The sequence below is a fragment of the Perca flavescens genome, chromosome 23, assembly GCF_004354835.1.
Source record: "Perca flavescens isolate YP-PL-M2 chromosome 23, PFLA_1.0, whole genome shotgun sequence".
NCBI lineage: Eukaryota > Metazoa > Chordata > Actinopteri > Perciformes > Percidae > Perca > Perca flavescens.
Genome location: NC_041353.1, coordinates 3124673 through 3151019, shown reverse-complemented (window position 1 = coordinate 3151019; position 26347 = coordinate 3124673). Strand labels below are relative to the sequence as shown.

General features: G+C 40.9%; 1 protein-coding gene across 1 annotated transcript in view; it reads right to left on the bottom strand.

Moving 5' to 3' along the window:
- shank3b (SH3 and multiple ankyrin repeat domains 3b) overlaps window positions 1-10459 on the bottom strand; it is a 62931-nt gene extending 52472 nt beyond the window's left edge. Inside the window, exon 1 of the mRNA XM_028571279.1 lies at window positions 10098-10459. Coding sequence (XP_028427080.1) covers window positions 10098-10116 — 19 coding nt within the window. The 5' untranslated portion in view covers window positions 10117-10459. The remainder of the gene's footprint in view (window positions 1-10097) is intronic.
- Window positions 10460-26347: the final 15888 nt, after the last annotated feature.

Sequence of the window (26347 nt, the reverse complement as noted above, 5' to 3'; positions counted from 1 at the left end):
ACCAAGTCAAATTTAAGACTTTTTAAGACCTTTTTAAGACCATTATAAACTAAATTTAAGACCTATATCACGTATCAAAAAACAACAAAAAAAGTCAATATTAGAGTCCGGGAAACGTCGCTAAACTTGCATTTCTCCACAGCTAAAGAGAGTCGTGCAGCCTCTCACTCGGCCGCAATACAAGTTTTATGTTGGTCTTATGTGTAGTCGTAATGTAGCAAATTATATTTGGACTACAAAAGAAAGAACTACAACACCACAGAAATAAAAGAAACATTGTAAAGCACTGTGGGAGCCTTACAATGAGAACATTTTGACCGGTTTAACACTACTTAAGACCTAGAACACAATTCTTCAGCGAATTTAAGATTTTGTAAGAAAAATAAATAACTTACAACACTCTCCACAAGTAAAATAAATGATTAGTTTGTTACTTTTTGTTTCGGTTATGGACATTTCGGTTGCCTGTTTGTATATTTCTGTTGCCGTTTTCTGTTTTGTATGTTTATTTCGTATATTTATGTTCCCTGTCTTGGAGATGTATCCTGTTTTGTGTATTCTGTGGACTATGTTTTTTGTTGTGTATATTTCTGTTCCCTGTTTGAATTGTGTGTTTCTGTGTCCTGTTTTATTTTGATAGTCTGGTTTTCTGTCTTGTTGTGTCTAGTTCTGCTTCCTGTGTGATTGTCTGATGTTCTGCACCTGTTCCCCAGCCCTGGTATCACCTGTCCCGTGTTTCCTCCTTACCTAGTTTATTTAGCCTCTGTGTTTCCTTTGTCTGTCATCAGATCGTTTTGAGTCCATGCCCTGTTACTTTAACCTGACTCCTCCAGATGGATCGCTTCACATTTGCTCGTCATATCCATCTGGGAACTTTCCGTTGGAGAACTTTTTGGAAGGGCCGAAAATACTGGTTAGCTGAATGGATAAACCATCTGTCTATCACCACCTATAGTTGGTGATAGACGGGCCAAATCAACCAATCAGATCCACGAAGCGTATGAAAATACAACCACAAGCCCCTGCTGCTGCAGGCAAAGCATAGCTCGTTAGCTCAGCAAGCAAGCAACATTTCGGGAAAGGAGATTTGCCGTTTGTGTAACGAGAATTTAGGAATAAAAGACCTAATTTCAGGTTCCCGCTCCATGTTCCAAAAGAAGGATCCAAGAGAAAAAAGCATTAGCGAGCGGCTAACAGAATTAGGGCTACCGCTTTCTGAAAATACTGGTTAGCTGATTGGATAAACCATCTGTCCATCACCACCTAACCCGCCTCAAAACCAACGCTGATTGGTCGGTCGTTTGGCTCTCAAGATGCCAGACTGATCTGCGTGTGGAAAACTGGACCTTGCGAGATCAGGACGGTCTCATGAGGCTAGTGTTACTTTGCATCCGTTTGTGTCTGTTTGTGTCCTTTATCCTGACAAGTGTCTTTTGGATTCTTCCCTGCGTTCTTTTGTGAGTTTTTCCTTGTGATTTCCCCGTGTTTTTCCAGTCTCTGTGCTGCCGCTTTTTGTTATTAATAAATCCCTGAGCTCCAACCATCTCCTGCCTGCCTGCATCGTCTCTGCTTTTGGGCCCACTATTCCCTGCCTCCCCATAACACTTTTACTTATTATTTATTGAAATTTTAAAGCATTAAAAAAATAATGGTAAAATGGTGGAGCGAGCTACAGAAAGAACAGAGAGAGAGAGAGAGAGAGAGAGAGAGACAGAGAGAGGTGTTAATGTTAATGCTAAAACAAAGTGAGTTCCCTGAACAGGGAGCACCTGGTCATACCCATGGATGTATTAAGAGAAGACAGTATATATAAGAATGGACCGGCAGACCCCGTGTCTCTGGTCTGAGACCAGTGAAGGATATCAGAAGTCTCTTTCCCGGTGCTGGCTGAGTGTTACTGAGCAGCCTCCAACTGAGCTTGAAGACGTAGATGTGACGTGAGCAACGTGTCTAAAAGTGTGAAGTCTTCTGGTAGCTGTGAGAGAGAAATCTCAATCATTCCCAATCTTACAGAGACGGAGAGTGTAGGTATATGTAAGGAGATAACATAGACACAGGCTAATTACTGATCACTAACATGCTAGTTAACATTAGTAATTAAACCTAAACAGCTCATGGAAGTCCAAACTGCCTGTGAGCTTCTCCTGTACTATACGGTAATTCCTCTACTGTGTGACAGTAAGTCTCGTGGTTATGACCCAATCGTTAGCCTATTGTTATAAAAGCGTCTGCTACGGAGCCATAACGTGAGCTACAAGGTAATGGAGCCTTTTATACATTGTCGTGTTTCTTTAGAAATAAACAACGGAGAAATAGAGTCTTTAAACGCTTCAGATGTAAAGTTATTCGCTGTCAAAGTGACGTCAAAATGAATGGGAGTCAATGGGATGCTAACGGGAGGTTGATCGCTTTGTTGCATCAAAATGGCGCCATAGGAGGTTCGAGTTCTGAAGCGAAGCTTACCCCCTCTTGAGTATAACTCGCTGTGCTCCGACTCCATGTTTTCTTGTTGTTATGGGAACGACAGCTCCAGCTACTCCGCTTGTCATTGGTCGACTTTCTTCAACTTCTAAAAAACGATACGAGCTTCAGCGGTGACGTTTAAAAAAGCTCTCAGGACTTTTTAGAAAACCCGGTTTACTCCGTAGGATTATAATGGAAAACAGACGCTGGCAGCTTATAAAAAAAGACACCAAGTGTGAACATAGCCTAAGGTGTTGGGGTAGAGATTTCCAGAGGGAGCGGGGCAGCAACGGAAAAAGCCATGTCTCCCCCTTAACCCCTCACCCACCAGGAAGCCCCACTACCCTCCCTTTTATGGCCCATCCTTTTCTTGGTCCTTCCTTCTTCCTTTTTAAGTTTCCTTCCTCCTTCTACTCGTCCTACACTTCACACTCTTTTCTGACAATCCTTTCACACCTCCGTTAGCACAACATTTCTGCCATGTGCAATCCTGTGAAAAAGCTAAATCTTACCAAAGTTTACTTGTCTAACTTCTAGTCAAAATATCTAATAACACTTAATATAAGACAGGGGTGTCAAACTCAGTTTCCCAGAGGGCCACACTGGAAAATGTGAACCACATCAAGGGCTAGACATGTGTAGTTTATTGCTTTTATTTAATCAAAAAAGTAAAATATCGATGACTGTATTATTCCAAGTCTCATATAGTCTTCTCACTTACAGTTTGGTAAGAACATGCCAAAGACGTCGGAAAAAGTGCCCTAAATGTTGAAAAAAGGAACAGAAATATTGAAAAAAAGCGTCAAAAACCATCATAATAACCGCCATAAACATTGACAAAAGCGCCAAAAACTTTATTGGGAACCTAACATGATATGGGAACCAGATCAAAATTTGCGAGGGGCCAGAATGGGACCACGGGCCTTGAGTTTGAGATAAGACACAATCACCTAACCAATGATATTTCAGGGAGATTTAGGGACTTGCTTTTAGACAATGTATCTTAGATATCTTGTTAACCATTGTGTTGTCCTCGGGTCCATTTTGACCCATTATCCAAGGTTTTGAAATCAGAAAGATGGGTTTTTTTCAACCAAATTGCCCAAAAATAACTTGGATGTACGTTGTATAGAACCCATACAACATTTAAAAAAAAATAATGATTATTTACATTAAATTTTGGGGTGTTTTATTCTATTCCATAGCATTTACAAAAATGTTTAAATGGTTTCAAACCCTTGTCCTGACTAAACTTTAACAGTCTGTGATCCACTCAACATCCTCTGGTCTTAACTATTAGTCAAAATAAGTAATAATTTCTGCTTTTTTAACTTAAAAAACTGGTATAATGTCATGTAAATTAGGTTTATTGACCATGAATAAAAAAAAAAAATGAAACGTTAAAAATAAATGTTTTAAAAAGGGTCAAAAGCATCAAAAAAAGGGACAAAAACGTTAGGAAAAACTCCCAAAATAAGATTAATTTCAATTATGACCCCGAAGGACAACAAGTTCATGGTCAAGGGGAAGACAACTCAAGGGTTAAGCGAAAGAGTCTTAAAACATCTCGTTTTGAGTCTTATATATCGCAGATGAAGAAAGCCTTTTTTGACATTTCTTTAGGGATTTTAAGCTGCCGTGTTATTTCTAACAAAAAAGATCTTGTTTGAAGATCATTTCTTCTTTCAATAAATCTTACCAAGTGAATATTTACATATTGCATTGGCATTATCACAAGCAAAAGCACCTTCTATTCCTTGGCCTTTTTTTCTTTTCTTTTCAGCGCAAAAAGCCTATTTCTGGGATGGAAACATGCACGGTCTCTAGATGTCTTTATGCCTGCTGTTGTAAGTGTGAATGGTTCCTTCAGGTAATACTCAGTGGGAAGCAGGAGCAGCTTTTGTGTTGCTCGCAGCGGTTGTTTTGCCTCCATTGTTCTCGGCAGAGAGCTCAGTTATGCAAGGTCTCCTCAGGTTTCCTTCAGCGCTGATCCGATCCCGGATGTTTCAGGATTTTGGCTCCACATCATTGTCTTTGCAGAGAGTTGAAATTCTTGTTCGATTGAGCAAAGCGGGAGGGCGGTCGTCCTGAAATAACTCGGGGGTCACCGTTTTTTTGATCATTTCCCGTTTTTGTCCTGAGCAGAAGCCGCGCATGTCCTCCCACGTAGCCTGAACAACAATCTTCTGGAAATAAGACTCAAAAGGTGGGTTTGCCCACACTGTGTCTCCTAATGGGAAGCTGTCTTCGCTTCAAATCACTCTCTCTCTGATATCAACCATTCAGATTCAAAAAACATCTCTTGATATCAATAATTTACTCACGTTGAACCAACCAGCAGTGGAATGTAACTACATTTACTCCAGTATACTGTGCACACGTTGAGCAACTTGTACTTTATGTGAGTCTTTTCTTTTCTGGTCATTTTCTACTTCTACTCCGCTACATTTCAGAGAGAAATATTGGACTTTTTACTCCACTACATTCATCTGTTCCTGCTTTAGTTACTAGTTACTTTAGTTACTCCGCTACAACTAAACACGTCACACACTGGACCTTTAAATAACATTTTCTATGCAGGACTTTAACTCGTAACAGAGTATTTTTACAGTGTGGTATTAGTACTTTTACTGAAGTAAAGGATCTGAATACTCCTTCCACCGCTGCTGGCAACAACTGGAGTTCAGTTTAACACTTTCATCTCCCTGCAAATGAAATCTTGGTATTTTTGCTTATTGTGATGTCATTTCCTGGAGCATCTGCAAATTCTTCATATCCCCAAACTCAGTACAAAGTGAGCTTGAAGTTTATGTAAGTCAATATACCATAATCATTAATAAAAGGATTTAAATTGCCATACACAAATAAAGAAATATACGAAAATTCTGTGTTTTCCATCACATTTCACCCAATAAACACACAAAACATACTGATCCAAAAGATTTCTTAACGTTGAAACATGGGTGAATAGTCCTGAACACTCCAGAAGTTATTTTAACTCTGAACTTAGTTTTAGTTTCTGAGATATTCTCATTTTTATGAGCAGAGTGTGAAGGCATTTTCATAATTTCATCCGCAGGGTACAATACAGGCCAAAAGTTTGGACACACCTTCTCATTCAATGCGTTTCCTTTTTATTTTCATGACTATTTACATTGTAGATTCTCACTGAAAGCATCAAAACTATGAATAAACACATATGGAATTATGTACTTAACAAAAAAGTGTGAAATAACTGAAAACATGTCTTATATTTTAGATTCTTCAAAGTAGCCACCCTTTGCTTTTTTTGATAACTCTGCAAACCCTTGGTGTTCTCTCAATGAGCTTCATGAGGTAGTCACCTGAAATGGTTTTACCTTCACAGGTGTGCCTTGTCAGGGTTAATTAGTGGAATTATTTCCCTTATTAATAAAAAAGCAAAGGGTGGCTACTTTGAAGAATCTAAAATATAAGACATGTTTTCAGTTATTTCACACTTTTTTGTTAAGGACATAATTCCATATGTGTTCATTCATAGTTTTGATGACTTCAGTGAGAATCTACAAAGTAAATAGTCATGAAAATAAAAAGGAAACGCATTGAATGAGAAGGTGTGTCCAAACTTTTGGCCTGCACTGTACGATTGAATGTTCATATTAAAGACAGTAAGGGGAAATTGTAGTTTTATCTATCTAGACCCTTTGGTGTAATTTTTGGTATGAATGATGAAAAGCCAAGATGTGCTGCCACTCGTCCTCTTGCATTATTCATAACGACTGCATGTTCCTATCCGGTGAGAAGAGCGCCTGTGTTACCAGCTGACAACGATCACAGCCTCGTTGCTGAACATGCGGCACGATCGGATTAAAAAAATCAGCTTTCACAGAGAACACACAAAAGGTGAGAGAAAAGTCCCTGCTGAGCCCGGGACAAGAAGGCAAGAGAAGTGAGAAACAGGAAGGAGTCTGATGATGTGGAGTTTCCACCTCACGACAACAAGTCTTACTGACCTTTAAAGGTCCCAGTGTGTAACGGGTTTAGTGGTCCATTCTCTAAATGTGTGTGGCCCCGTTTCACCGACTTGTCCTTTGTCATGAATATTTACCTCCACCATCAATTCACAGTATTCCTATTGGCTGGAAATGTAACATTTGTGTTTTGCATGAACTGGGGTTCACCGGCCCCGGTGGCAAGTTTGACGAAGGAAACATGGAGGACCACACGTATTAAAAATCTTCTTCTTCTTCGCTTTTTAAAGCGTGAAGGCTACCGTAGCTGGAATACCTACTTTGAACAGCGTGGTGGGAGAGAGTTGATTGCGATATATGATCTCTACGCTAGACTGGAGAAATTCCCACACACTGGACCTTTTAATTAATCCCGTATGTATTACATCTTTTATAAATACTATATAGACTATATAGACTTCTAAACTTTCAACTTTTCAATAAAATGAATCCCACTTTAAATAGAAACTTTGACATCTTTTCACTGTCAAATGTTCAAAACCAGCCACTGGTGGAGGAAGTAATCAGATACTTTACTGCAGTAAAAGTACTAATATCAAACGGATGTTTTGTTTTATCATTTCGTAATCTCATTAAAAGATTCAAAAGACTGTTTATACAGATACTGCGTCATCAAATTAAAGCTTGTTAGGTCAAAATCCAGTAATTTTTTTTAAACTATTTTACTACTTACTCTAGTTTTAATCCTTTAAGCATTTTCACATTCTCTGCTCTATGTGTTTTTATGTTTGCACCACAGAGTAGCACTTTTAATTTCACTGTATGTACTTACAGTGACAATAAAGTCAATTCTGATTCTGATTAATAAATAAAATGTCCTCCTTTAAAGTTCTTGTCATTGGTCCTGATTGTGTTTCCATTAAAACACTCTGTTAGAGTAAAAGTCCTGCGTTGAAAATGTATAATATAATCAGTGAAATTAGTATAAATATAAATGTTATGCCACTTTCTATATCATTTTTAGATTTTTTGGGTTCCAGTCGGGTGCAGCTAAGTGTTAAAAATGAAGCCTTTGGGACATTATTTCAGCTTGTTACCTGGCAGATTCTGAAAATAGACACATTGAGGATTTAAAAAAGTCAGGTGGCATAAAAAAAGCCGGGGGGTGCGCTTGGACCCCTGTTTCCATCTAGACTAATAAGGGTGTTTATTGTGTAAATATGTGTTTTATTATTATTATTATTATTATTATTATAACTGATTCTATTTTTTCTTTTTCTTATACTTTATGTACAGTACAGGCCAAAAGTTTGGACACACCGTCTCATTCAATGAGTTTCCTTTTTATTTTCATGACTATTTACATTGTAGATTCTCACTGAAGGCATCAAAACTATGAATGAACACATATGGAATTATGTACTTAACAAAAAGTGTGAAAATAACTGAAAACATGTCTTATATTTTAGATTATTCAAAGTAGCCACCCTTTGCTTTTTTATTAATAAGGGAAATAATTCCACTAATGAACCCCGACAAAGCACACCTGTGAAGGTAAAACCATTTCAGGTGACTACCTCATGAAGCTCATTGAGAGAACACCAAGGGTTTGCAGAGTTATCAAAAAAAGCAAAGAGTGGCTACTTTGAAGAATCTAAAATATAAGACATGTTTTCAGTTATTTCACACTTTTTTGTTAAGTACATAATTCCATATGTGTTCATTCATAGTTTTGATGCCTTCAGTGAGAATCTACAATGTAAATAGTCATGAAAATAAAGAAACACATTGAATGAGAAGGTGTGTCCAAACTTTTGGCCTGTACTGTATATATTTTCTCCCATGTCTACCTAATGTGTAATTGTGTTATTCTGATGTGTGTACATTTTTCTCTTTTGAGCTGCTGTAGCAGAGGAGTTTCCCCAGTGTGGGATTAATAAAGTCTATATTATCTTATCTTATGTATGTACAGGACTCTACATGTTCACCAGCGTCAGATCCGTTCCCTTGCTTAGACACAAACACAAAGAGCTATTTCATCACGTTCAAACGGAGGCAGAAACACGTATTCAATTCTTCTGCAAACCAGATTCAAGATTCAAGGTTCCCCACATTGTGGTGTGTACGTCAGCCAGCGATGACCATTTGCACTCCTTTAAGACGGCTAAAGAAATCTCTCTCTCTCTGGAACACAGTGAATGTCGAGATAAAGAGGTGGAGGCAGACGCCTAACTATCGGTAAGCAGGGTTAAGCGGAGGGCGGGGCTGCTGCTCCATCCCCCCCCCCCCCCACACACACACACACACAATCACACACGCACACACGCACAATCACACACGATGGATGCAGGAAAAAACGCAGATGAGACGACACGATGACCTAAAATGAGGACAGCTATGTACGTTATTGTAAGTGCAATGATAAGTTAAAGTCCAATGAGTTTATCAAACCGTATGAATGTGTGTGTGTGTGTGTGTGTGTGTGTGTGTGTGTGTGTGTGTGTGTGTGTGTGTGTGTGTGTGTGTGGCCAGGATAGGAAATTAACTAACAATGCAAAGATCAACAAGCCACTGACAGTGACATATATATTCATATTTGATTAATTCAATAAATTATTATTTTTTGTCTTAAATCCACCAGCCATTTTCCTATTATACCAACATTTGCAGCATCCTGAACCTTTTTGGTAAGGTTTCCTAGGAAATCTCAGCCCAGAGTAATTAATTAATAGTCTAGTAATAATTATTATTCTCCCCAAAACAAGTTTCCTTTTTATTTTTAAAGAACTACACAAAAATAATTTTTTTTGCAACTTTCACTGTCTTCTGCAACTTCTGCAACAAACATACAAAAAGACATCGCAACTTTTATCGCAATTTTTTACAAAAGCTCCCGTGAAATCAGGCATTTTGGGCCGCAACAATCTAAAAAAAAAGGCAGCGAAATCCTGGAAGGACTGCCCTAGTGTGATTTTTCATGTGTTATGGTGCGCATTCACCAGTGTTTTTTTGTTGTTGTGGTGGTGGTGCGTGTAGGCTACTCCTGATTTTGTCATCTCATCTCTTATATGCTGTGTCTCTATGATCCTGTCCTGTCCTATTCATGGTAGCCTACTCGGGGACATTGCACCATCATCACGTGCTGTAGTAGGGGGACCAGCCTTGATAGGCATAGGGGCCCGGTGTTGGCTCGTTACGCCACTGAGTGGAGGAACCAGCAGAACCTTGAGTCTCAAGTCTTAACTTAGGCTGTAAACATGTATGAGCTCACAGTGGGATTGTCTGGAACCTTAAAGGACCAAACTGCTGTTTTTCCCCCTTGTTTTGGTGCAAATGTTCCACCAAAACAAGTTCCTTCCCGAGACTATTTTGCAGAGCCACCGTCGACTGCCATTGGTTTAAAGAAATGCAAACAACCCAGAACGTTTGTTCCTCCTATCCCAGAATGCATCTGTGGTGTAGCCAGACATTACTCCACAGCGCTGTGGAGATAGAGCTGGAAATGAGAGACTAGTCGCAACCTAACAGGCTCTAAATAGCAACCTCTTCTTAGTCATCCATTTCTAAAATGTCTGATTTTACAGGAACCATTACTCTTGTTTCACCTAATTTAATTCTATGACTGAGTTTAGTTCCAGGAACCCCAACACTTCCAGTAACAAAGACAAGATAAACTGCACTTACCTATCGGCAGCAGTCCCATCAAACTTTTCCAATGGCCTTTACTGATTTCTACTGGTCTGTCCTGGCCCGGTGATCTGCTCTACAGAGATAGACTGGCTAACTGGTTTGTCCTGGTTGTGGTTTCTGGTTTCTGGTCCAACCTGAGGTGCCAGGCTCTGTCTCTGTTTCGGGGGTTTGATTGGATTGTTGTAATCCCGTGAGTAGTGGCAGAATGAGTGCTTTCTGCAGCAGGTGAAGTAAGTTTCCGATTCAGATTATGTGGGATGAGCAGAATCCGGAGAAGACAAAGCAGTTTTACAGTAAACGGTGAAGGGTCTTCTGTGGTGTAACCGTAGTTAATTAGTGGTAATCCTGCAGCAGAGTGAGAGGTCTCACAGTTTCAGATTGTATTCTGGGAACTGCCCTGCCCATCCTGTAGAAAGGGAGGAAGAGCGAGAGGAAGATAGGGAGGAGGTGGGTGGGAGGTAAAGGGGAAGGGGAAGCCAGGATATAAGGGAGAGGGAAGGGGAGGGAGGGGAAGAAGAAAAAAAAACATGTCAGAAGGAGTGGAGGAGGTACAGAGACGAGAGAGCGAGCTGTCTTGCAGTTTAAAGCAGAATTGGGTCAGACACAGATGCATTTTGTAGAGGCCATTGCAGGTTTAGTCCGTTACACAATATGAAGCTGTTGCATCTGTTAGCATGGCAACAAGGCCAACTGGAAGAGACGTAAACCTTGTTTCTAACTGCCGCTATGCTGCTGGTGGTATTATGTAAAGTTCTAAATATTGATCCATCTTCCTGTTTCTATTCTCAGAGGAGTACAAAACATTAGATCTAACGGTGGGACTGCAGCAGATTAGGATGAGACTGTCCTCGAAAAACACTACTATAGATTATTCTCCAAATATTGTCCAGAATTCATTATGAGAAAATGGCTTAATAGTCAGATAGCTGCACATTGTTAACAGCCAGTTAGTAAGTAGCTGTGCAAGTAGTAGCATTTGTAGTTGTTGCTGTGGAGAGCCGTTAGCTATTAGCAGCATGTAAGCAGACCACCGTTGGATTATTGGCAGTCAGTCAGCAGCATACGGTTGAAAGTCTGCTTGGAGCTGGGCCTGCTCGATTATGGAAAAAAAATCGTAATCCCAATTATTTTGGTCAATACTGAATTCAGGATTATTTAACACGATTGCACATTGACTTTTGGAAAGATGTTGCATTTATCGAACTTAAAAAAAAACACTGAAAACACCTTATACTGTGAAGTTTCCCATAGTACTTTTCCCAGTTGAACTTTTTGAATTCCCCTTCAGAACACAAGACAAATAAAGAGTTTACTTGTAAAATGTAATGTGCAAAATAATCGTTCTCTTGATTACATTGTTTTTCTGATCATTATGATCCAAAATCGTGATCAAAATTTGATTAATTGCAGCCCTACTAGGACCTAGCTGTTGACCTTTGATAGCCTTAAGCAGAGGGCTGTTTAGTCAGCCAGTAGCTGGCTACCAGTATACTACCAGCCAACTGCTATTATACTGGTAGTATACGGGTAGCCAGCTGGCAGTATACTGGTAGTATACTGGTAGTATACTGGTAGCCAGCTGGCAGTATAATGGTAGTATACTGGTAGTATACTGGTGGTATACTGGCAGTATACTGGTAGTATGCTACAAGCCAGCTGGTAGTATACTGGTAGTATACTGGTAGCATACTGGTAGTATACTGGTATTATACTAGTAGTATACTGGTAGCATACTGGTAGTAGTATGCTACAAGCCAGCTGGTAGTATACTGGTAGCATACAAGTAGTATACTGGTAGTATACTGGTAGCATACTGGTAGTATACTGGCTGTATACTGGCTGTATACTGGTAGTATACTGGTAGCATACTGGTAGTATACTGGTAGTATACTGGTAGTATACTGGCTGTATACTGGCTGTATACTGGTAGTAGTATGCTACAAGCCAGCTGGTAGTATACTGGTAGCATACTAGTAGTATACTGGCTGTATACTGGTAGTATACTGGTAGCATACTGGTAGTATAGTGGTAATATACTGGTAGCATACTGGTAGCATACTGGTAGTATACTGGTAATATACTGGTAGCATACTGGTAGCATACTGGTAGTATACTGGTAGTATACTGGTAGCCTGCTAATAGCCTCCTAGGCAGCTGGTGTGTGTGTTTGTGTGTGTGTGTGTGTGTGTGTGTGTGTCTGTGTGTACATCTATTGAAACCAGGGTGTTTCCATGGCGACGCAGCGACATGTTGGACACAAGAAAACAATAAAACAACTTGACAAAGATTAGAAGTACTTCCTCGGACTCACACTTCCTGTTTCCCGTCTGGGTTGCCAAGGAAACGGAAACGGAAAAAGCAGAGAAGCTGGACGGCACTGATAACACACACACACACACACACACACACACACACACACACACAGAGAGAGAGACACACACAAAGACACACACATACACTCAAACAGAGACACACACACACACACACACACACACACACACACACACACACACACACACACACACTACATTTGTCTGACAGGTTTAGTTACTTTCAAACTAATATTTTACACCAATGAACATAGAGGTAAAATTGGTAAAATTGTGTTTAGATTTAGACTCCGTTCCTGGATTATGTGGGTTATTATATCATGTTAGACATTTAAGACTGTCTAATATATTTTGGAAAGCACTTCCTGGACCAATGAGGGATTGCTAAAGGCTGACGGGAACATTTGTTGTCTATTCTCAAGGGTGTAACTTTGGGTTCAACATTGGTGGGGAGAGGGGGTGAGATCCCCAACTGTCTAGGGAGGTCCCGGGACACGCGTGTATTTAAAACGAGCGACAAAAACATCAAAAAAGTGTCCGAAAAAATCCTCGAAAAACAAGAGACCAAAAATCAAAAAATAAGTAAGTCAGTAAAGTTTATATATAGCACTTTTCACAGATAAAAATCACTAAGTGGTTCACAATAAAATGGAATACAACACACAAAGTCACAATAAAAGCAAATTGAAATACAAACAGAAACATAACAAACAACCATAAAATATGCCACAAATACGTCAGAAAAAGCAGCAAAAACATTCAAAAAGAAAGAAACAATTTTGGAAAAAGCCCAGTTTTGATTGTTAGGGGGGGTTGTTGTAACCGCCCTTCGTAAACTCCGCCTACCGTATTTTTCGGACTATAAGTCGCACTTTTTTTCCTACTTTGGCTGGTCCTGCGACTTATAGTCAGGTGCGACTTATATATCAAAATATATATAATTTAACATGTTTTTAAATGTTAATTCATACTGAAAACATTACCGTCTGTCAGTACCCGATCCGTTCTGCGCATGCGCAAGATGTTCACGTATGCGCAGATGATAATACTGTTTTACGACCTGCCCGATCTGTTCCACGCTAGCCTCCACCGGGAAGCTAACGTTAGTTTAGCTAACAGCTAATTCGGCTAACCGCTAGCCGACAAATAACGCATGCGCAGAACGGATCGTGCAGGCAGAACGGACAGCTAGATTCAGTCTAAAATAACGTTAAGTCAAAATTAATGGGAAAAGCAGGCTACAGCAAAATTAAGACTTTACAGTAATAACAATAAAGACAAGTGTTGAGTGATTGTATTTTGTATATATATGTTAACGTTTGTTTTGAAGTTTTATTTTGAGGGTATTTTAAAAGTTTACATGCTGTCTCAGCTAGCGGTTAGCCGAATTAGCTGTTAGCTAAACTAACCTTAGCTTCCCGGTGGAGGCTAACGGCAGACTGCTATAATCACTGAATTAGCTATTAGCTAAACTAACGTTAGCTGGAGGCTAGCGTGGGAACAGATTGGGTAGTGTCGTAAATCCTCGTACCACAGCGCATGCGCAGAACGGATTGTGCAGGTGGAACGGATCGGGTACTGACACAGTCTACAGCCGCGAGAGGGCGCTCTAGGCTCGTGACAACTAGAACGCTCCTAAAAGACAACCGAGAAAGAAAAGAGACAAACTGCAGGTAGTAAAAAATGCAGCCCCGAAAACGGTAATCGAGCAGCAGAAAGAAAGTTTGAAATGAGGGAGAAACTTGTGAGGGAGACTGGCGAAAAGGTGACTCTTACTGCAATGAAGAAAACAAAGAAAGCTAATCGGCTAATGTCGGGCTGAAAGCTAGATGGCCAGAGGAGGAGGAACGAGTCAGGAGGGGCTTGTCAACGGTGAAGTTACGTCTCCACGCCTTTTAATACCTCCATGCTCCACGCCCTGGTAGCTAGTTGTTCTGTGTGCTATTGTATAGTTGACAGATGAAAAAAAAATAATAATAATTCTAAATAAATGCGACTTATACAGTTCAGGCCAAAAGTTTGGACACACCTTCTCATTCAATGCGTTTCCTTTTTATTTTCATGACTATTTACATTGTAGATTCTCACTGAAGGCATCAAAACTATGAATGAACACATATGGAATTATGTACCGTATTTTCCGGACTATAAGTCGCACTTTTTTTCCTACTTTGGCTGATCCTGCGACTTATAGTCAGGTGCGACTTATATATCAAAATATATATAATTTAACATGTTTTTACATGTTAATTTATACTGAAAACATTACCGTCTACAGCCGCGAGAGGGCGCTCTAGGCTTGTGACAACTAGAACGCTGCTGCTAAAGACAACTGAGAAAGAAAAGAGAAAACAAACTGCAGGTAGTAAAATATGCAGCCCCGAAAACGGTAATCGAGCAGCAGAAAGAGAGTTTGAAATGAGGGAGAAACTTATGAGGGAGACTGGAGAAAAGGTGACTCTTACTGCAATGAAGAAAACAAAGAAAGCTAATCGGCTAATCGTGGGCTGAAAGATGTCCAGAGGTGGAGGAAGGAGTCGGGAGGGGCTCGTTCACGGAGCAGCTTCGTCTCCACGCCTTTTAATACCTCCATGCTCCACGCCCTGCTAGCTAGTTGTTCTGGGTGCTATTGTATAGTTCAATAACTGTTAATGTGTTACGGTAACATACCGGACACCTACCGTATTCAGCGTATTGTTCTGTGTGCTATTGTGTAGTTGAATAACTCTTGTATTTATAATCTAAATAAATGCGACTTATAGTCCGGTGCGACTTATAGTCCGAAAAATACGGTACTTAACAAAAAAGTGTGAAATAACTAAAAACATGTCTTATATTTTAGATTCTTCAAAGTAGCCACCCTTTGCTTTTTTATTAATAAGGGAAATAATTCCACTAATTAACCCTGACAAAGCACACCTGTGAAGGTAAAACCATTTCAGGTGACTACCTCATGAAGCTCATTGAGAGAACACCAAGGGTTTGCAGAGTTATCAAAAAAAGCAAAGGGTGGCTACTTTGAGGAATCTAAAATATAAGACATGTTTTCAGTTATGAAGCCTTCAGTGAGAATCTACGATGCAAATAGTCATGAAAATAAAGAAACACATTGAATGAGAAGGTGTGTCCAAACTTTTGGCCTGTACTGTATATGTTTTTTTCCTCTTCATGACGCATTTGAAGAGATGCGACTTATACTCCGGGGTGACTTATAGTCCGGAAAATACGGTATGTCTATACTTATATTTTGCTTATTGTCTGTTAGCGTTTCTATTTGATATCCCAGCATGCTTGTGCACTGAGACCATGCTGTGATATGTGTATAACTTTGGCGAGACCGTCCTGTATGTGAAAGCAATGCTGTGTGGACTAGCAAGACCTTCCTCCACAGCGCTGTGGAGGAAGGTCTGGCAATGCGAGACCTTCGCGAGACTAGGCATCATCTAATGGAAAGTTTTGGTGAATTTAGAAGAAATCTACAGACACAAATAGACAAATTGTATTAAAATAAACACCTAAATGTGCATTTTGGATTTTTTTTCCCCACTAGTCTGAGTTGTTGTACATGTAACCAAAACTTTAAAGCATCTTTGAGTGTCTAGAAAAGCGCTATGAAAAATAAATGTATTATTATTATTATTATGAAGACAAGAAGCAAAGTAGGCAAAAAAACAAAAAATTCAAAAATGATAAATTAAATACCAAACACACTTACCTACAAAATATATATATTTACAGTTTTAAATACACATTCTCATCCATCTATAAATCATACACGCTGTATATACTGTATATAGACATGTATGCATGCATATAAACTGCACACGATTGATATATATATATAAAGTAATCTATTACATTGCCCATATAATATTTGCTCCTTTGCACTATTTGTATTTGTTTACAATCTACAAATCTTGACTTATATACGTTGTTGGTGATTGTTGCTTTTTATATACATGTATTTTATTTAGATTTCTTTTGTTATCTCTATTTGTTGTCCTTGTTTTCTTGCTATACGTCTATTTCTATCTATTACACTGAGAACAAGGTAAAGCTGGAGTCAAATTAATCATATGTATGTGTTTACGTGCTTGGACAATAAAGCTAATTCTGATTCTGAAAACAGGCTCTAATTTTGGTTTGAAAATGACACTTTAACTCACATTAATTTGGGACTTTTTACTGTTAATTGCATAGACTTAATATTAATCAGTCCTTCCAGAAAAATGTGGAGTTTTTTTTGTGATTGTTGCGGGCAAAAATCCTTGATTATGCGGCATGTTTTCTTAAAGAATGTGCTATATGCTACAGTATATATGCAATTTTTTGCGATGAAATTGCAGAAACTTGCAAAAACTGTGGTTTAGGCGAGAGTTTGCCGTTAACGAGCGCAGCCGTCGTGGTCGCGGATGTGACGATTTCAGACGAGAGGAAGGAGCCGTAGACGGTTGTGCAGTATCTGACTGTGACGTTAGCCGAGAGTTAGCAACGCCGTTTACACCCTACGTTACGTTACACACTTTCACTGACAATCTGGATGCAACTGCTGCTGAAAGCTAGCCGACAGAATTCAAGGTAAGATTTAGCTTCGCTAGGTTTTAAATATATCTTTGTCCCGTAGTTATATTACATATAAGACAGGCCGCAGACTGTCAATCACATCATAGCCACGCCCTAAAACATTTCCTGCTTTATCGCCGGTTTTATAATCAAGAAGTCCATAATTAAAAAAAATTAACACCATTCTGTGTTGAAGAAGATTTAAAACTAGCGATTGAGACCATAAACTCATTATGAAAATGTTTACTGAGGTAATAAATCAAGTGAGAAGTGGGTCACTTTCTCATAGACTTCTACAGAAACTGAACTCCTTTTGCAATCGCATGTGTCGCCCCCTGCTGGAATTCAGATAGAATGCAGGTTTAAGGCACTTCCGCATTTGCAGCACTTCGCCAAAACCATTGACATATATAAAATGGACCAACAGATCCCGTGTCTCTGGTCTGAGACCAGTGGAGGATATCAGAAGTCTCTTTCCCGGTGCTGGCTGAGTGTTACTGAGCAGCCTCCAACTGAGAGAGACAACGTAGATGTGAAGTGAGCAACGTGTCTGAAAGTGTGAAGTCTTCTGGTAGCTGTGCCGAGAGAAATCTCAATCATTCCCAATCTTACAGAGACGGAGAGTGTAGGTATATGTAAGGAGATAACATAGACACAGGCTAATTATTGATCACTAACATGCTAGTTAACATTAGTAATTAAACCTAAACAGCTAATGGAAGTCCAAACTGCCTGTGAGCTTCTCCTGTACTATACGGTAATTCCTCTACTGTGTGACAGTAAGTCTCGTGGTTATGACACAATCGTTAGCCTATTGTTATAAAAAAAAAGCTGCTACGGAGCCATAATGTGAGCTACAAGGTAATGGAGCCTTTTATACATTGTCGTGTTTCTTTAGAAATAAACAACGGACAAATAGAGTCTTTAAACGCTTCAGATGTAAAGTTATTCTCTGTCAAAGTGACGTCAGAATGAATGGGGGTCAATGGGATGCTAACGGGAGGTGATGGCTTGGTAGCATCAAAATGGCGCCATAGGAGGTACGCGTTCCGAGGAGTAGCTTACCCCCCCCCCTTGGCCGAACCGGATGCGTTGTCCATTAATATTATACAGTCTATGGTTAATTGGAGAGTTATTTTCCAGCACTTTCTATCACGCAGTGAAGTTGCGGGATCATTTGACGACATTATTAAAAATCTTCTCACATGTCGCTCTGAAGCCAAACCATCTGAACATGTTCTTTTAGGTGCTGTCCTGTTCTGGTCAGAATCACCACCAAGCATTTTCATTGTTCGGTGTGAACAGTGTGTCCTAAAATGTGTGGCTCTCTCGGCCATTACCATGGTAACCAATGGCAGGAGCTGATAATACACACTGTCCTATCATATCTCTCTCTCCTCTCACTCACACACACACACACACACACACACACACAGAGACAGACTCACACACACAGACAATCTTGTCAAGTTTCTCACATCACTGGGAACCTAAAAACTGAGGGGGATATGTTCACTTTCCTTTATAAAGCCCTGTAGGTGCCCCTTAGAGGCCGAAATGCTCAACATCCAGCCAACATTTAAAAGGTTTAATATGCAAGGTCTTTCTAAATAAAAACTATGTACAGACTTGTACAAAAATAACCCTCGAAATCATCACTTATGAGTCACTAGAAGTGTGTGGCAGGGTGTCTAGTCTGGATCGACAACAGTTAATTTCCAGGATAATCGCCTGATGTCCCTCTCCTTCCCATAGACAGTATATATAAGAATGGACCAACAGATCCCGTGTCTCTGGACGGAGACCAGTGAAGGATATTAGAAGTCACTTTTCCGGTGATCTCTTGCTTTACTGCGCAGCCTCCAACTGAGCTTGAAGACGTAGATGTGACGTGAGCAACGTGTCTGAAAGTGTGAAGTCTTCTGGTAGCTGTGCCGAGAGAAATCTCAATCATTCCCAATCTTACAGAGACGGAGAGTGTAGGTATATGTAAGGAGATAACATAGACACAGGCTAATTACTGATCACTAACATGCTAGTTAACATTAGTAATTAAACCTAAACAGCTAATGGAAGTCCAAACTGCCTGTGAGCTTCTCCTGTACTATACGGTAATTCCTCTACTGTGTGACAGTAAGTCTCGTGGTTATGACCCAATCGTTAGCCTATTTTTATAAAAGCGTCTGCTACGGAGCCATAACGTGAGCTACAAGGTAATGGAGCCTTTTATACATTGTCGTGTTTCTTTAGAAATAAACAACGGACAAATAGAGTCTTTAAACATTTCAGATGTAAAGTTATTCTCTGTCAAAGTGGCGTCAAAATGTATGGGAGTCAATGGGATGCTAACGGGAGGTGATGGCTTGGTAGCATCTCTGTGTGTCGCCGTTCTCAAACTCTATTCTCTTCAGGAAATAAAACAAACTTTGAGCCTGCGAGCTACACGCTGAAAAAGCCAAGTTTTGAAGAATATTTGGATGGTCTTACAAGGCAGACCTGCTCGGTTCATTCAGGGAAACGATTGTAAAGATTTACAAAGAATATTTTTAGGTCATTTCCTCTCTAAGTGGGACATTTTGGGGACCGATTGGTGGGATCGCTGTGGACAAAGTACACACACGGAGATACACTGGTAGAGATGCAGTAGCACTGGTGCTGGGCTAAACAGGTTGCCATGGCAACCGTGTGATGTTGAAAAGAGTCAGCGCTGCAGAAGCAGAAACTTCCTGTTTGAAGTGTTTGATATATATATATATATATTATTTTTTTTTTTTTTTTCAGGCGCAGATCATCCCTTTAGATAGACGGTCTGAGACTACGGCCTACACACTCTCTGCTGAGCTTACCTAACACCGAGCACGGTAAAGTGATGCTACGGAAACAGGAAATAAAAGCACAGCCCTCAAAGAGAGAGAGAGAGAGAGAGAGAGAGAGAGAGAGAGAGTGAGAGACGGGAGGGATAGAAAAAAGGAAAAGGAATAAGGAAAGCAAAGGACAAACATTTAAAGAAAAAGCAAGGAAAATGAGAGGAAGCGAGGAGCAAAGAAGGGAAGGAACGCAAAAAGGGGATGAAGGAGAAAGAAAAATAAAAGAAGGGAGGAAAAGGAAAGAGGGATGCCAGAAAGGAAAGGAAGGAAAGCAAAATTACAAGTGGAGGGAAGGTAAAACAAGGAAAGACAGGAAATGAAAAGCAAAGAAAAGGGAGGGAAGAGAGAAATAAGATGAAAAGAAACAAGTGGAGAAAGAGAGAGACAGAGAGAGGGAGAGAGGGAGAGAGAAAGAGAGAGAGACACACAGAGAGAACGAGAGAGAGAGAGACAGAGAGAGAGAGAGAGATGGAGAGAGCGAAAACTAGAAAAGTAAAGGAAGGGAAGCAAATGGAGGAAGAAGGAAAAATCAAAGACAGGAAATGAAAAGAAAGGGAAAGAAAGAAGGCAAGATAAGGGAGGAACTGGTAGACAGGGATGAGAAGAAAGAAAAGAAACAATTGGATAGAGAGGAAGAGGAGAGGAAAGAAGGATAGAGGAAAGAAGGATAGAGGAAAGTAAGGAAGGGAAGCAAATGAGGAATGGCAATGATGTGAGGAGAGAAGGAATTGAGTAAAAGGGGGAGGACAAGGATGAAAGAGAAAGAAAGGAAACAAACGAGAGATGAGAAAGAAGGAATATGTACTGTTTGTGTGAAGACAGGATTAAAAGGGGAGGAAAGGAGAGTAGGGTAGGAAAGGGCAGAAGGCAAACAAGTCCATAAGACAAAAAAAGGGAGGAAGAACAAGGAGGGAAGAGAGGAGGCAAAAGAGGAGAGGAAAGGAAGGAAATGAGGGAAGAGGAAAGGAGGCACAGAAGGAGATCAGAGAAGAAGGGAAGGAGATGACAGTACAGGAGGGAGAAAAACGAAAAAAAGATGAAGTAAAGGATAGAATACATGCACGAGGAAGGAGAGGAAAAGACGAACGAAGGAGAGGAAAGAAGGCAAACAAGGATAAGAGGGAAGGAATGCAGATAGGGGAGAAGGAAGGGAAAGGAAAAGAGAGGAGGCAAGGAAATAAAGAGAGGAAGTAAGGAAAGGATGAGATGAAAGGATGAAAAAAAAAAGGTAAAGTGTAAAACGCTACATCTGTCACGACTTTTAAAGTTACAGACCAAAAGCAAGTGCAAGCAAAATGAGAATATATCACCGTAACACACACGCACACACACACACACACACACACACACACACACACACGCACACACACACACAGAGACACACACACACAGAGAGACACACACACACACACACACACACACACAGAGAGACACACACACACACACACACACACACAGAGACACACAGAGAGACAAACACACACACACACACACACACACACACACACACACACACACACACAGAGACACACACGCACACACACACACACACACACACACACACACACACACACACACACACACACACACACACCGAGACACACACACACACCGAGAGACACACACACACACCGAGAGACACACACACACGCTGCAGAGAGAGAGAGAGAGAGAGACTCACCCAGAAGATCACCGAATCATTCTCCATGATGATAAACTGAAAAGGAAAGGACTGATGGACAGAGAGGAAAAAAAGAGAGAGGTGGAGGAGAGAGAGATGATGGAGGATGGGAAAAAAGAAGAGGAAGAAGAAGAAGAAGAAGAAGAAGAAGAAGAAGAAGAAGAAGAGGAGGTGTATCTGGAGACGAAAAGAGAAAGAGAGAAGAAGAGGATGGAGAGAGGGGAGAGAGGGAGGTAGGGAGAGGCAGGATGAGTGGAAGGCTGGTCGGTTCAGCCCACACACTGCTAGCATGACACACTCGCATGTGTGCAACTGTGTGTGCGTGCACGAGGGAGCGTGCACGTTGTCTCCCACTCCAATGCGTGGGTTAGAAAACACACCTCTCTCTCTCTCTCTCTCCCCCCTCTCTCTCTCCCTCTCTCTCTCACTTGCACTCTCTCTCCCTCTCACTCTCTTGCACTCTCTCTCTGTCTCTCTCTCCCTCTCACTCTCTCTCTCACTCTCTTGCATTCTCTCTGTCTCTCTCTCCCTCTCTCTCTCTCTCTCTTACTTGCACTCTCTCTGTCTCTCTCTCCCTCTCACTCTCTCCTCTCTCTCTCTCTACCCCCCTCTCTCTCTTGCACTCTCTCTCTCTCTACCCCCCCCTCTCTCTCTTGCACTCTCTCTCTCTCTACCCCCCCTCTCTCTTACACTCTCTCTCTCTACCCCCTCTCTCTCTTGCACTCTCTCTCTCTACCCACCCTCTCTCTTACACTCTCTCTCTCTACCCCCTCTCTTGCACTCTCTCTCTCTTCCCCCCCTCTCTCTCTTACACTCTCTCTCTCTACCCCCCCTCTCTCTCTTACACTCTCTCTCTCTCTACCCCCCCTCTCTCTCTTGCACTCTCTCTCTCTACCCCCCCCTCTCTCTCTTACACTCTCTCTCTCTACCCCCCCTCTCTCTCTTACACTCTCTCTCTCTCTACCCCCCCTCTCTCTTTTGCACTCTCTCTCTCTACCCCCCCTCTCTCTCTTGCACTCTCTCTCTCTCTACCCCCCCTCTCTCTCTTGCACTCTCTCCCTAACCCCCCTCTCTCTCTCTCTCCTCCTCTCTCGTGCGGGGGAGAAAGAGAGAGGGGATAAGCAGCGTGGGTGTGGAGGAGCAGCCCCGTCGCCCTGGCGATGCAATAGCAAAAAAAAAAAAAATCTTCATTGGCCATTGATGACGAAGGGCCCGTGTGCAAAAAAGGGGTTGTAAAATAATGGTTTTTCTCTTTTATTATTATTATTAGTTGTTTTTTTCCCCTTTCTATATAAGTTGGATCGACCAATCAGAACGCGAGGAGACACATTGAATGAGAAGGTGTGTCTAAACTTTTGGCCTGTACTGTATCTTTGGGCTACATAGCCAGGTTACCAGAGCATTTATGAGCTAACATTTTACTGATGGTTTGCTGCATTTTTACCGCCCTCTGTCTTCTGACAGCCCGGGACATTTAAAAACATGTTGCGGTATATATATATATATATATATATATATATATATATATATATATATATATATATATATATATATATACACACACACACACACACTACTAGGTGGTGTCAACAATAATCAATTTGGCGATGCATCGCAATGCGGGGCATGCACGATTCAGCATCGATGCGGCAAAGTGCCATTATCGATTATGTCACTGTTTATTTTCTGGCCTTGAGTGGACAATAAAGTTGTGAAGTTTCAATTACTTCTGTATCAAAGATACAGGAGAGTGATAATACACACATAGCAGCCAATAAAATGTTGTTCAATATCTGACTGCTTGTATTGCCTCATGACTGATGAAAAATGTGCCTTGTTGCGTGCAGTAGAATTTTGATGCATTGCAATGCATCGTAGAATCGAACTGAATCGAATCGTTACCTGGTGAATCGTAATCGAATGGAATTGTGAGGGCAGTGCCAATGCACACCCCTATATACTACCGGTCAAAAGTTTGGGGCCACGTAGAAATGTCCATTCCACACCATTATAGACAGAATACCAGCTGATCTGAGTGAGTGGCTGATCTTTAATGCAATATCTACATTGCCCATTATCAGCAACCATTCATCCAATGGTCCAAAGGCATAATTTCGGTTTACTAATCTGATATCATTTTAAAAGGCTAACTGAGAAAACATCGGAGAACCCTTTTGCAATTATGTAAGCACATAATGTAATCTGAAAACTGCTGCCCTGGTTAAAAAAAACAATGCAACTGATGTCAGCTGGTATTCAGTCTGTAATGGAGTGGAATGGACATTTCTAAGTGACCCCAAACTTTTGACCGGTAGTGTGTGTGTGTGTTTTTAAGTCTGGACCAAAAACAGCTGAAAGTGAAATGAAAATTAGAAGATTTATCAGCTGGACACAAACAGGACTCTAACACGATGATCATGTGGTGAGTTTGTCTGCCCCCTAGTGGCCAAAAGTTGGTTAATGCAAACATAAGAGATGAGCATCTGAAGCTGCAAAGATTAATCAATAAGTTGTCAATTATTAAATTAATCGGCAACTATTTTTATAATCTTTTAAATCGGTTTGAGTCATTTTTCTATGAAAACAGTAAAAATAATCTGACGTCAGCTTTTTAAATGTGAATATTGTTCTAGTGTCTTTGACAGGAAACTGAGTATCTTTGAGTTGGGGACAAAACGAGACATTTGAGGACATCGTCTTGGGACTTTTTGGGAAACACTGACCCACATTTTTTTACATTTTCTGACATTTTATACACCAAATAACTAATTGATTAATTGAGGAAATAATCGAAAGATGCAGGTCTAAAAAGGTCTCCAAACAACAAATTACTTTCCTGTATTGCCACGATTGAAATCGCAAGAACTTAAAGGTCAACCTTTTATTATCCAGGAAAGTCGATTGAGAACAACTTTTCATTTACAATGAATACCTGATCATCACATTAACACAGTTCCACTTTTATACCTGGAAGCTGCCCAGTACAACCCCAGTCTGATCTGCTGGAAGCTGCCCAGTACAACCCCAGTCTGATCTGCTGGAAGCTGCCCAGTACAACCCCAGTCTGATCTGCTGGAAGCTGCCCAGTACAACCCCAGTCTGATCTGCTGGAAGCTGCCCAGTACAACCCCAGTCTGATCTGCTGGAAGCTGCCCAGTACAACCCCAGTCTGATCTGCTGGAAGCTGCCCAGTACAACCCCAGTCTGATCTGCTGGAAGCTGCCCAGTACAACCCCAGTCTGATCTGCTGGAAGCTGCCCAGTACAACCCCAGTCTGATCTGCTGGCCACTGAGCAGCTCCACTGGAGCGATTGGAGGTTAAGGGTCTTGCTCAAGGGCACCTCAGTGGTGGTGATGAGGGAGGGACTAGCTCTTTCACTTTTCACACCCAGGTTTTATCCTGCCGGTCTGGGGATTGAACCAGCGACCTCCCAGTCCTAAGCTCTAGGCCAGCACTCCCCAAATATTGCCCGTTTGTTTTAAATGAAGCTTGTTTTTTAAACTTGTAAACTCTGCCAGACTGTCCGCTGTTTGAATCCATTCACGTACCAACCAGCTCCATTTGAGTTCATTTATTTAGAAAAGAACATTTTTAAAATGTCTCTTTGAGTCAAAGTCAGTCCAACAACATAATATAAAGTTAACAGATCTACTATAACATAGCAGTACTCTGATTACAGTGCAACTATGACAGACTATTCTGGGTAAAGAGTCTTCTGATAACTGTACTAGTGTACTTTTCATTCTACTCACAGTTTTTACAATACTGAGGAGTCATTTTCAGAGCTGTATTCTGATTACTTAATCCTGCTCTCTGCTCGGTCTCCACATGTGCGTTAGTTTTATGTTTCTTTGTGTCCCTTCAGCAACAGGTCCATGTACGCTCCCGTCACCAGACTCTCCTTTGAAACACCCAGCTTCTGCATCAGATCCTCGGCCACCTTAAAAAACACACACAAGATACGATTATTGATGCTTGATTGAGAGGGGAAATTCACGTGTTGCCGCAAAAGACAGATTGAGTACATATAGCGAAGTATAAAATAAATTAAAAATAAGAATATATAAAATAAAATGGTATATATACACACAACTATCTAACCTACCTGCTGTCCGTCTTCAACAGTCTGCTCTGGGCGCATCACCACCTGCACAAACAGATAGACAGACAGACAGACAGACAGACAGGTTATTCAGTCCATCCGTTTACTGCCACTGCACTTTGGATCGATTTTGTTGATCACACATTTACTCACACCTGTCTGGACTGCAGACAAGTAACCTGCTCCTCTCTGTGCTGCCTGCTCCGCTGGGAAAATCTCACTTTCAAACACCGTTAAAGCCTGACTCTCGCCAAAATGCCACCTAGGATCTTTTCGTGAAAGTACCCGAGTCAAACTTTCGTTTAAAAGCATATTAAGGACGAAAACGCAACTTTTAAGACTGACCGTATTCCCGTTTTTTGGTCATATGGCCTTTTGAATGGGATAGATAGGGGCACTTTTATGCTAGCCTCAAAATAGCTATTTTTAAACCACTAAGAAGGCTCGACACAACATGAGACTTTGCTCCAAGTATCACCAGGGGCTCTACACCTTAAAGGTCCCGTGGCATGACAATTTCACTTGATGAGGTATTTTTTAACATTAATATGAATTCCCCCCCAGCCTGCCTATGGTCCCCCAGTGGCTAGAAATGGCGATAGGTGTAAACCGAGCCCTGGGTATCCTGCTCTGCCTTTGAGAAAATGAAAGCTCAGATGGACCAATCAGGAATCTTCTCCTTATGAGGTCATAAGGAGCA